Below are 12520 nucleotides of genomic sequence, written 5' to 3'. Positions count from 1 at the left end.
CGGTATTTTGCTATTCTGCTCATTATCTACTTGTGTATGGGCTCTCCTGGGCATAATGGCTTTGTCAAGAATGTCGTCTCCAGAGACACTCCGCTCGGAGCAGCCGCCTCTCCGTATCACAGCGCCTGAGCTCGGTGCGAGTTAGACGGTCCACGCGAAGGGTCCGGGTTCCTCGATCGGGATAGGTGCAGTTCGTGTTCTCCGAGTCGATCACGGGGTCGGTTCAACCTCTCGGTCGGAGCGCAAAGTCTACTGATAACAGCGAGTTCTCTCCAGCTCAGTCGACTGCAGCGGGTCATGCAAAAACGGTCTTCTCTCCCAGCTCTGGCGAGTTTCCCGCGGCTGTTCCTGAGAACCTAGAGTTTGACCGAGAGCACGAGCTCGGCAGGCAAACTGAAACTGATTTCTTCGTCTCTTCCTCTTTTCGTACCCGTCGCGTCAGCCGGTGCCTCGAGGAAGGGAGAATCGGCCGACCCTCCGTCCACTCACTTTCCCAGCCGCATTGAATGGCTGCTTCTTTTAATCCTCTCTGGGCTATCCATTTTAGTTCTTCTTCTAAACCGAGGCTCCGATAACTAGAGCACCCTTGGGGTCTTTTCCAAGCAGCTAGGTAGATTACTCTCGGGAGCTTCACCAAGCTCTTCGGCAGCCAATGTCAGTCGTCGGATACGCGATCGAGATATTGCCGTTGGCAAATATTCCGGAACACCCCTCCGGACGAGCACCGTTTGCTCCGGCTTACGCCCTTTGACGTTTCCGCTCGTCTCTAGAGGGGAATGCTGACTCGAGTCGCACCAAATTCGGCGCTTCGGAGCTTCCGGGGGCGGCAAACCAGAATAAGACGGGGTTTCTGCCTAGAAGTCGTTGTGAATTTATGACCCGATACGAACATCGTCCCCAAGAAGAATCGGGATCCTGCCGGAAGATGTGGACCCGCCTCGGAAATTTCTCACGGCTATCCTTTTCTAGATTCAAGAGTTATCCGCTCAAAGCTCCTTCCCCAGAACAATGGATTATTGATTGATGCTCACGAATCGATGCGAGACTTTTTCCCATCGACGGGACGCTGCGGAGGCCTAATCCGGAGCCTTTGCCCGGGAGCTCCAAGGCTCTCGCCGACGATAGATCGTTCGGGAGAAGCCAGGGCTGTGATTGCATGGCGCAAGTTTTGAGCTGAATTTTCCACCTGGAGTAGCACACTAATATTTATATATGGATGCAGTGAGCGTCGAGTGTTCGAGGGCGCCGCTTCTATTCATTTTCCAACAAAAAAAAAGGAAGCGGCCGATAATTGCCCGCGAGAATTTTTGGATAGTTGTAGTCAGCGAACATTCAGGCCATGTTCGTGACTTCCCTGAGGGCTAACGAGTCTCCAGAAACAGTATCCGAATATGAAAGATCTGTAACCGGGGTATCACTCGGATTCCGGCGCTGTCGACCGGCCCGCGCGAGTCATCCGGAAATCCTGCGATGCCGCACCCGAAAGTCACTGGCCTGCCTTTTTTGGATGTTCACCTGCGTCTGCGGTACCCGGAGGGCAGCGTCCGAAGGCAATAATACATCTTCGATTCACGACTGCTGAAAATCCATTAAAATTTGGTTCCTGGAACCCCTAGTCTCCGGGGAGCACAGATCCATTGTGTTCCTGACGCAACGTCTCGACGCCGCAGGGAGCAGGTCTTCCCGCGAAAACACTGGACTCGAACAGAATCAATTACATAGGTACTTCCTGTACTGAAGGACGATGCGTGTTCATCGATTCACGCATCGACCAGAACAATCACACGTTAACGGCGAGATAGCAAGGGAATTCCCTCGGCGAGAATAACATCGCCGGACTGATACGCGGCCTCCGCTGCCGCAGCCCATATCCTGCGACCAGGAAGGAGGGAAGTCTCGCTGTGCACGCGGGCGACCAGAGGACACGCCAGCTCGCTGCGGGAAATAACGCTCACTGTCCTCGGATAATGACTTCACTAATTTAGTCGAAGCGTAAAGGAAAATGTTTACTTTGCTCCGCATTGAGACCTGGACTGCCAGCCGAGCGACACACAAAGGAAAACAGCAGATCCAGATCTTCGCCAAATGCAAAGCTGCACTTTTTGTGTGCGCGTGAAAGCGAGCGAGCCCGAGTCAATTTGCCGAGAGTGGATATACACTGAACGTTGGAGGGGCAAACATCGTTCCGCTAGAAGCACCATGCGAGACGGCGAACAAAGATTCGCGTCACGCAAAGAGGCGCTGAAAATCGCACAAGCTCGAGATGGAACGGCTCTCCACACCAACATTCGTGATTTCGACCGAGATAGCGTCAGCCCGGATTTCGGCCGCCGGGAATGAATCTGGCGTCGAATAGCTCTCTGCTCAAACCTTCAGGGCTGTCCCGAGGATGATTATCCAGATTACTGTGAGCACCCTGAGAGGATTAGTATACCGAAGGTCTCTCGGATGATGGCTCGATGGGAGCTCATGGCGCGGATACTAAACGAATCGATCTGGTATCATTCGATTAGAGAAGCATCGAGCGCAAGGGAAACCCCATCAAGGAACAAATGCGCGGGACTCGGAAAGTTTCTCCGCGTCTATCCTTGGGGAACGCAGCTCCCAAGGTCGTTTGGAAAAGAATCCTAAACCTTTCGGGTGCCGGCCGGTTACGAGCCGGGAATTCCGGACCGCTTCCTTTCGGATGCGGATTATGATGATGAAGAAAGTTTCCCAAGGGACTAGATTAAGAGCACTAACTTCTTGAGGAACTGATTTCTCAGCGAGGGATTGGAGGTGGATTCTCCAGCCGAGGAATGACGAGCAAGCCAAAGCCGTCGGGCCCGAGTCCTGCCGAGAAATCAATGAGGCCTCGTCTTTTGGGGAGGATCATCAAGCTCGACGACAAGAGCACACTCGAAAACAAGAACTCACATGCGGCCGTGACCGCCAATCCCCCCTCCCCCTCCCCATGATTACCCTAGTAGAGATGCCTCCCCCGACTGATGGGAATATGCGGCGGATGCGACTGAGATGCGCGAAAAAGAGAAGTATTGCAACGCACATGGAGAGGAATAACATCCATATTGAACGTAAACCCGAGGGTCTAGATCTGGAGGTTCTTCGGGGATCTCTCCTCATGTTCTCTGATCCGGTTTTCGTCGATACCTTTCGAAGGAGTGAGTATCTTACTTACCACAAGATCCCTGGTACTTGGTCGTGATGTGCCGCATTTCCTTGCAAGCCGATCTCTTGAGCTCGCAGACACTTGGATAGTCTTTTCCATCGGAACCACAGACAGGCCGGGATCCTTTTGAGTCTCCGTAGGAGGTACACTTCTCCGGGCAAACGCATTCTGCCGCCTTCCCGTCGAGACGTACCTTACACTCGGCACCGAATTGGCACTCTTTATCCAGACAAGGGTCCTGGGTGTCTGCGGAGAATTTGTAGCACGCATTAGCCGAGTCACTAAACAACACCGCTGCTGCCCACAGCAATAACACACTTGTTCGGAAATTCATCTTGGCATTAATTCAACAATGCGATAACATTATCCGTTGAGGCACAACACGTCCGAGAGACCGGAATCAGCGCCGAGAGCGCGCTGACCAAGCAGCTGATCCAGAGAACAACATCTCGGTGCTGCGCGCACTGTCGTCTGTGCGGAGCTGGTGGTCGGCCATCCTATCCCCCCAGCACTCGCTACGGCGGCGTTGTTGCGCCTGCGTGCGACTTTATTTTGTTGCTATGGAAACCGCTTTGGAAATTGCTCAGGTCGCACCGGAGAGGGCGCCACTCGTACCGAGGTCCAGGAAGATCATTTCCCCCCTCCCCCGACACGTGCTTCCGTGGGGTAACGGGGGTTTGTTTACAACTTTTGCGCGCCAAAATGGACGCATCGCTCTTGAGCTTCCCAGTGCGGGGAGCGCCGGGAGTCAGACCGAGGTTCCGGGGGTTCGATCATAATCGTTCCCTCTTCCGAGAGATTTATACGGTAAAATTTTCCGAGAATGGATTTTCAAAGAGCCAGGATACCGGTGCCGTCTCCGCGACCGTCTGCCGCGGGTAGCGTCGAGTGACTTAAGGCAAATCTGAATCTTCAGAGAACACCGATCCGTGGACTCGTAAATTCATCAGTGTCCTCGCTACGATTCTGAATAATTCAATCGACGGCTGATTCTCGGGGTTTTCATCTGATATCGTGAGGCTTCAATCCGGAAAGAATAGAAGAGATTATCTTTTGAGCATCCACATCAATGGAAAAATATTTCCATAACATTCCAACCGCCGGATAATCGCAGCTCAACAAGAGTCAGGCTAAGCGCCAGGCACTGTGTTGACGGGATCTCCGCAGCTTTCAGGCGAACTTCAAACCCTAGCGAACCGCAAGTAATGAGCAACGCAGCTGGTCGCCAATCCCGAGGCTTGCACGGCTTCCTGCTACCCGACGCTGTACACGCGTAATGAGCGGAGACAACAGCCCGACGCCGAAGTTGCTTTTGCACGGGGAAGTGTAGAAGGAATCGCGAGGATTTCTCGGTAAACGGGGGGACCGAAAAGCATGGGGATCGTTTAAATCGGGACGAAATGGGCGAGCCGGCCACGGCGTCGACCGTCTGGCTCGTCGAAGCATGGCGTCGGAGGAAATCGCGTGACGGCCCGGTGGTGGATCGAACGGCCTTCGAGGTATCTTCAGTTTTCCAGTGCGACCGGGGGTGCATCCATTTTTTGATGGTCACCCTGCGATGTGTTTTCCAACGGTTTCAAGCATCTATTCGAGAAGGGAGCGATCTGTGCCCTAGGCTCTTTGTACGGATTTCCATGAGTATAGTGCGTGAGCCAAATGGAATTCCAGAAGGGCATTGTCTAGGCATATGATTTCGCGAGCGAACATTGTTGCCACTTGGAAGTCAAAGAAGGTCGTTCTCGTTTTCGACGGCGACAAGCACAAACGATTTGGACATCCGAACACAGATGAAGCTAGCGCAGTCGAGATGAAACTGTCACAGATAATGACATTCCCGTTCTTGGGAAAGCGTGCGTGAGGAGGGAAAAAAGAACGAGCGGAGCAACGGGAGTAAAGAAACGAGATGACACGGAAGCGGAGAAGAGACGACACGGACAAAGTCGATAATTCAAATTCAATCTAATTCTATATCGACTGCTCTCACCCTCGCGTGTCTGTCTGAGTGAGTGGGGGACGCGCAAGCATGGGTACGTCAGCGCAGATTGTTGAGGCTTAGTCAACGATTCCGAGGGCGGCGAATTCTCGAGGGAATTCCGTGATTTTGGGAAGCATTCCGTCTTGTTTCCGGGTAAGGCGCTCGGCTCGGATTTAAAACATTCCCTCTTCAAATCTCCCCTGGTCGAGCTGGATCCATTCTCGGCAAGCTTCAATGGCTCAATCGATGAGCACTCCAACGGTGATTTTGGGCGGAATGAAGAAAAAAAAATAGAAACTCAAGACGGCAACTTACCACATGGTCCGATTTTCTCGACATAGATCCGTTTCTGACTGATACACGAAGCCATTTTGAGCTTGCATTCCGATGAATACGTGATTCCGTCGGAACCGCACACGGGCGCAAAAGTATCCGAACACGTTTTCCTACAGCGACAGTACGCTTTGTCATCGCTAACGTGGCATTCCGCTCCGAAACGGCAGTAGATCTTCTCGCACGGTTCTGAAATAAAACGAACGACATCAGATAAATCTCGAACGATCAGACGCAGCCAAACCGCTTTACGGATGCCCTCGTTCGAAACATGCTCTGAACACGAATTCTTCAAACCTAGGAATTTTTATGGCTTGTGATCGTCCGTACCCCACGAGGGTTCCGCGTGGAGAGGAACAAGCCTTCCGCCGTGTTGGGCTCGGGTTTCCTCCCTGCCGCGGAAGGAAATTCTACCGTGGCTAATCACGAGAACGAACGAGGAGGAATTCCCCACGAGATAGATCATTTTTTCAAAGCTACCGATATCGTTCGGGGAAAACATTGACGCCCATGACAAGGCTGATTCACGCGGGCCAATTTGCATCATCTGGAGTCATCACACACAAGCCAGCCCGTCAGGATATGCGCCGGTGCGACAGTCTGGCTGTGAGCTTATACGGTGCGTCGGAAAGGCGTTGTGCCTTCGGCACGACGAGGCGCAGCGCAGAATATCCGGCAGTAGGAGATAATTTGAATATAATGGTGGCAACGTAGAGGGCCTGATGATTTTGGGCCGCTTTTTGAGCGATGACTCGAGGCCGGGTCGGGGGAGAGCCTGACCCATACTTCATTCCTGCTTGCCTGCCTGTCTGCCAGCTCGCCTTCGGGCCCGCTCGTTTGACTGCCTCATAGACTCCCAAGCAGGCCGGAAGGCTCACTGGGTGGCTAGTGTGAGCTTGATGATGATAAACACCTCTCGCCTTAGTAGAGACGCTTGCAGCTGGTACCTCTATGGGGAGGTCAATGTTTCAAAATTCCGTATCGAATAAAGAAAAACGCTGGCACGTTGCACTATGCCCAGAGCCCTCATTCGCGTCGCTCGTGCAACGCGTTTTGATACATACTGACCGTCGTATGACTATTTAGACAATCATTCCTAGTCCCGCGTTCCGAGTTCGGAATCGGTCTGTGAGTCGGTCGTGCAGACACAGGAATTGCAACCCGCGCCGCTTTCGAAACAGGAGCTCGATCCGAACGTCGTCGTCAGGAGAGAAAGAGTTTTGCAGGCAAGCCGGCCGTAGGAAATTCCTGGAGACTACCCTCGTGATATATCTCTCGCGAAGAATGCGAAGCGGCATTTTCGCCGTGGAAGGGGCTCGTTAGTTTTACTTAACCTGTCACCCCTTTCCCGAGTGTTAGTCGTCGTCGACTAACGAAAAAACTGGCTCCCGCGCTTACGAGCTAACACTGGAATCGAACCTTCACGGTGGGAGCTTCCCGTGTCCGGGAAATCCTCGGTTCTCATAGAGATTCTGGGACAGCTACGAACGGACGGCGTTTTCCGAAGGAGGGAAACTGATCGTAAGCAACTGTTTAAAATACGTGACTCTTGTCCCGGATGTCCATCGAGAGCGGAGCGGATGTACTTCAAAGGTCATCCGGCTCCTATTCATTACCGAACGAGCGGAGCTCCAAGGTCTCGTGAGTTTTCTCCCTCCTTCCCCTCGAATCCTCGGAAGTTCTCGAATCTATTCCACGGTGTCTGACGCTGGTGGGTCGGCCGCCGACCAACTCTACTCGGCAGCGAGTCGTTCCCCGGGTCCGGACACCGAGGAAAAAGGAGCAGACCCACCTCGGGGAGGAGGTGGCTTTCCGCGCTTTACGATTGCAATCACGTCACGGAACAGCATCGAGCTGGAGATCACTGTCGTTTCGACGCCGTATGTGACCACCTCGATCTATCACGCTTCCCCTTTTCTGAATACCTTCCTTGCTGTATATTGAAAAAATAGTCCGCGGGAATTTCTCCTGGAGGAGCGATGAAGGTCCCGAACAAAACACAACAGTCGAAGCTTTGAGGAACCGGCGCGACTCCCTATCCGACGGGGTGACTCAATGGGCTTGGTCACGTCTCCTTACTCGTCAGAATCGACAATTTTCATCGACATCGACCGGAGCGGTAGACCCTCATGCAAAAGGCTGCGGTTCCATGCACGCGGGGAACCGGTGACACAATCGGGATTATCGCTCATGATCTCCACCAGATTATCGCTCTGCCAGTGCGGTGGATTCGATGTGATCGGGACCGCCGAATCTCATGCTCGAGTTCATCCTACAAAAATAATAATCCTCGTGAGGATGATATGGTTGTGCGTCCAACGTAAGAGGACGAGACGCCCACGTCGAGGCGCGGACGACTGCTTCTCTTCATCGGACTTTCCAATAACTCTGTCCGACATACCTTCGAGGGGAAGCAGAAGATATTAACGAGCCGCGTGCTCGCGAGACAAGCCCGGCGGACGATCGCTTGGAGGATCAGGGGCACAGGTCGCATGTACGGACCGTCCGCCTGTCGTTGGGTCAGCCATTAGGCTTGTTCAGTCTGAGATCATAGCTTGCTCTCGCCGCCACACATCCAGTAAATAAGGATATATTGTATATATTGGCTAGTTGTTGTATCGGCTTTCTCGGGACGGGAGCGCAATGCATTTATTCTCGCCATCTGCTGGCGGCCCTTTGTTTTTGAATCGATTTCCTTCTTCGTCAGAAAGGAAAATGTGTGCTCCTGTACGGGGTTATTGTGTGAGCTCGCGTCTGGCAGTTTGTGTGTGAGGGGAACTCCCCAAGTATTCGGTGCTCGACTGAGAGTCCTGGCGGGAGGGGGAGAAGGGGGAAGGAGTACGAACTCCCCTCCCCCCTCCTCGCCCCTATTTCGCCCCCTCTGACGAACGCTGGCCTATATTGCCTAATTATACGCTCCTGCGAGTGCGCCTGCTGCCTTATCGAGTAAGTCGGGTCATGAAACTTGTTTCGTCTTGCACCTTTCGAGAAGGCTTTTTCCAGCGGGCGTTACCAAATCTACTGAAGGACGTTCGCTGTCCCGTATTCATGATCCATTAATAGTAAACAACGAACAAACGTCCTGTGGACTATCTGCGATTACCTCGACGTCGTTTTTCTGGAGACAAATTGTTGGAGAGTTCGCAGAACTGAAAAACCGTGATTCACATCTGGCTTCTTCCCCATTGAGGTTTCGTTGACACAAAAGTCCGGCCCCGAGCCGAGCTTGAGCATCATAGGCCCAAGTCCTTCCCGAATGGATTCGTTGTGCGACGGTATCGCGGCTCAGTGTTTGATAAAAGACGGGGTTCCGAGTCCTCAGTGCATGAGAGGGCCGACCCCGGCTCGGAGGGATTCGATTCGATGCGCCGAAAATAACGTACGAGATGAAGCTCTACAGCTGAACTTGTTCCGGTTGGGAAAATCCCACTCGGATTTCAGATCCTCAGAACTTTGTTCTGCGCGCCTGTCTGCCTGCTGTCGGGTTTTGGCAGGTGAGAATCTGGCAACTTTTTGAGAAGACTAGATACACGGCGCTGACGACTCAACTCCAAGACCTCGTCTCCTGACTGCGCTCCCCCTCGTCGGCACTTCCAATGTTCGCTAAACACAGGATGTTATAGAACTGTCAGAAGTTTGGCAAGCGACTTCGAATGCCAGTGCAGGCGTTCTAAAGTTTCTCTATCGAGAGTTTTGATGATTTACTGCCGCCACGATACCAAAGATTTCGAATCGAGTAGCCGAACGCGTTCGGCACTTCTCGCGACAGAGGGACATTCGAGGCGAGGAGAACGAGGATCCACCGAAGAGGACCCTGCTCAGAACTCGGTCCCGTCGCTCCATGAATGTAAGGAGGAGAAAGAGGAGAAAAAAATACATTCGCGTCCAAGGCTCGAGGCGACCCGGGGCAGAAACTTTGACCGGAAACGCACACTACGGCTGCTGTACGGCGCGTGCGACGTTCAAAATTTAAAACCAATAGCGGTTCTGTGGAAAGGAAACGTACAGACCGTATCCGAATCGAGCGCACGGAATAGTGCTTTATCAGCGAGCTAAACTTATTAAATTCCGGTAGCGAGCGAAAGCCCGCCGAATATGTTCCGGTGTGCCTTTCAAGCGGTGACACGTGGAACGCGACGGAGTCGTCGTCGCGCGTCGACTTGCCAATCGTTTGCCGTCGCTTTCTTCTGAGCTTAGATCCGTCAACGCACCGAGGGGTCCGAATCTCGCGAACGGGCGGATGCGCTAATTGAAACAAGACACAGCGATCTTTAATGAATCATAGACCCGTGCTCACACCCTCGTTTGTCTCTACAACAACACAATCAGCTGGGCGAGCGGCCAACGACACAAAGTAGTCACTCTGAGCGTGGCCCGGTTGACCCACATCCGAATCCGTTGACATTTGGGCCGGTGTCGGGGTAAGCCTGGTGAACGCGGTTGGCCTCCCTTTCCATCGGCGAAATTTTTAAATGTAGCCGAATTTCCGTTTCCGGCGAAGACGTGTTCTAATTGGCGTCATGCCCCCGACCGAAATGAGATAACGGTCGAAACGCACATTCAGCCGAAACCGTCGACGTCGCTGGAATGAACGTCTAACCGGCTCGCGCGCGCTTCTCGGGCAGGAGAACGGGAAACAGCAAACAGATCGACTCGCTCACCACAACCTCAATTTTTTCTCTCCGATCCCGTGAGTTTCGTTTCGATCAGGCCTTGAACTCGTTCCCCACGAAAGCATGAGGTCGGTCCAGAGAAAACCGTTCTCTGGAGATTCTTCTCGAGTTGGAGATACTGGCGGACAAGAGTCGTGACTTGTGACCTCCACCATCCGTGGCCGAGGCTTGAACCAGCAAGCTCAACGCCTGTTGCGGATTCCCGCCCGGAGAAGGTCAACTCTGTGTTTGTTGTTCTATGCTCTAAAACGAAGTTGGTGAACACCTTCAGACTAATAATGAGATTGGAACGTTCTCCCGCGCTGCTGGTGCGATGGAAGTTGACGCTCAGCTAATGATTCTGATTATCTGCTGATTCGTATTCCTCCGTCAACACAAGCCGTCACTGATATATTGTGTTTAGATGAATACATCGATTGTGCGATGGAAATCACAATTCCATGGGGACCCAGTGGATTTCGTTTCGGTTTTTCGGTTTAATCGGCATTCCTGAGGAGTATTCTATCCAGGAATGTTTCTGAGGACGCGACGCGTCTCGCGGTTCATCTCTCCCCGCGCTCGATCTCCCCACACGAAGGCGACAGCTCCGAATCTTCGGCATATTTCCATGAGAATGGAGCACGAACGATCCGAGAGGTTGCGGAGCGGCGACCGACCGAAAGCGGAAGAGGAGTCAGCTGACCAAAACACCAGCGTACGGTTCCAGCTGTTCCCGAACCGAAAGCGGGTAAGTCCGGCTCTATGACGCTGAGTGAGTCATAAAAAATATACCGGTCGCAATTACTCAAATCATTATTGAGGAGGACGAGCACTGGAAGGAGCCGCTAGGAGCAAAAATAGTCACCAATATTCTCCTCATAGTTTTCGCTATATGCTCCGTCTTAATTATGCAAATGTCGCGCTCCTCGCTGACTGTCATCGTCTTCGTCGACGTCGTCCGCCAGGTCCACTCCGTCTTGTGAACCTCCGCTGCCGATGGACTGCGGAGACGAAGGGGGCCGAGGGGGAAGAGGGGGTCACCGGGTGGATCGTGATATAGATAAAAAGCGAATCCTCACCGAGCTACGGAGCTTGGTGAGTGTTCCGCGCTTGCCGTAAGAACTACGTGTTTCGAATATTCTCCGATTTCCGAGTTCTGTCCGTGACGCCGACCGCTGCCGTTCACTTGTTTGTGAGTTGTTCCCGGAGAGAGACCGAGGAGAAGGGGCACGGGAGTGGGGAAAAATGTGTCTGTCATCGAGGTCTCGACTCCACGTTCGTCCAGTTCCCCGATTCAAGTGTCGCTGTTTCTCCAGCGACATCCCGTGAGGTTCCGCGAGCTCGAAGATTACGAATGCGTCGGCCCTGTTCCCTCTCTCTCTCTTCCGGGGAATTTCCCCCGAGATATCCGCGCCGGAATAGGAGAGAAAATCCTTCCAGGTCATTCCGTAAGAGGCGATCTGCTCCCGGAGACGTCCGCTCGTTGTGGGATAGGCGATGCGACGAGTGGGTGATGGGTCTTTATGCTTGAGTCACTTGTTGAGAGGGATGCGGTAGAGAGTGACCACAGAAATTCAAAGAGACTTGCAGTTTTGCGAATTCATCCGCGCGAGAGATCGAGGATCGCTGCGACGGTCCGCTCAGGCCATCCCTCCTTCCTATCTTCACGATGTCGATCTAGACAGCAGCAGCGGCAGCAGAAACAACAAAATCGGGTGGTGGATCTCTTCGCTCGCACCGAAGAGGACGCTCTACTTTTCGCTTGCCATTTCGGCCGGTCGTGTACATTCGCTTGCTCGTCCGTTCGCTCGCTCGCTCGAGAGAAGTCCACTCGGCATGACGCGCCAGTAGCTCCAATTGCCGAATTTGTTCGTTTCTTCCCAAATCCCCTCTAAGGCCGGACTTTTCTTTTTCGTCCCCGCTCGCCTCATCCGCTGTCGTTTCTTTCGGCGACGACATCCCAAAGTGTGGCTTCATGTATGAGGATGGCCGTTTGTTCCGTCGCCCAGCCATGCGTCCATTCGGTTGTCCTCGGTCGGTCTTTCCGAGAGAGCCCAGAGAGAAGGTTTCGATAGAGAAGGGAATTCCTCGAGAAGTGACATCGAGCAATGTCTGTCGCCGCGACTTCTCAGCGGGAGCGAGGGAATCCAGAAAGGCTCGTCGTCGTCGTCGAAGGCAAAGAGGACTCATGTGGACAATAGGATAGGCGAGCGAGCGAGCGAGCGAGCGAGCGACAGGGGAAGATTGAGAAGTCAATACGGATGAGGGAGAGAGTCAATACGGGAGACTGAGGGCTATTCGAGAGGGGACAAAATGGCTATCGTGAAAAATGACGAGTCGAGACCCCCTAATCAGACTGTAAAAAGAGAGAAGGCGATTTTATCCATTTGG

At 53.1% G+C, this 12520-nt stretch overlaps 1 protein-coding gene across 1 annotated transcript in view; it reads right to left on the bottom strand.

The window, feature by feature from the left end:
- Positions 1 to 12520, bottom strand: part of LOC100897335 (agrin-like) — a 75764-nt gene that overhangs the window by 17818 nt on the left and 45426 nt on the right. The window contains 2 exon segments of the mRNA XM_029110794.1: positions 3179 to 3415; positions 5460 to 5666. Of these exon segments, the coding sequence (XP_028966627.1) occupies positions 3179 to 3415; positions 5460 to 5666 (444 nt within the window).

The sequence above is a fragment of the Galendromus occidentalis genome, unplaced genomic scaffold, assembly GCF_000255335.2.
Source record: "Galendromus occidentalis unplaced genomic scaffold, Mocc_1.1 scf7180000077116, whole genome shotgun sequence".
Taxonomy (NCBI): Eukaryota; Metazoa; Arthropoda; class Arachnida; order Mesostigmata; family Phytoseiidae; genus Galendromus; species Galendromus occidentalis.
This window is presented reverse-complemented; position numbering and strand designations above follow the sequence as displayed.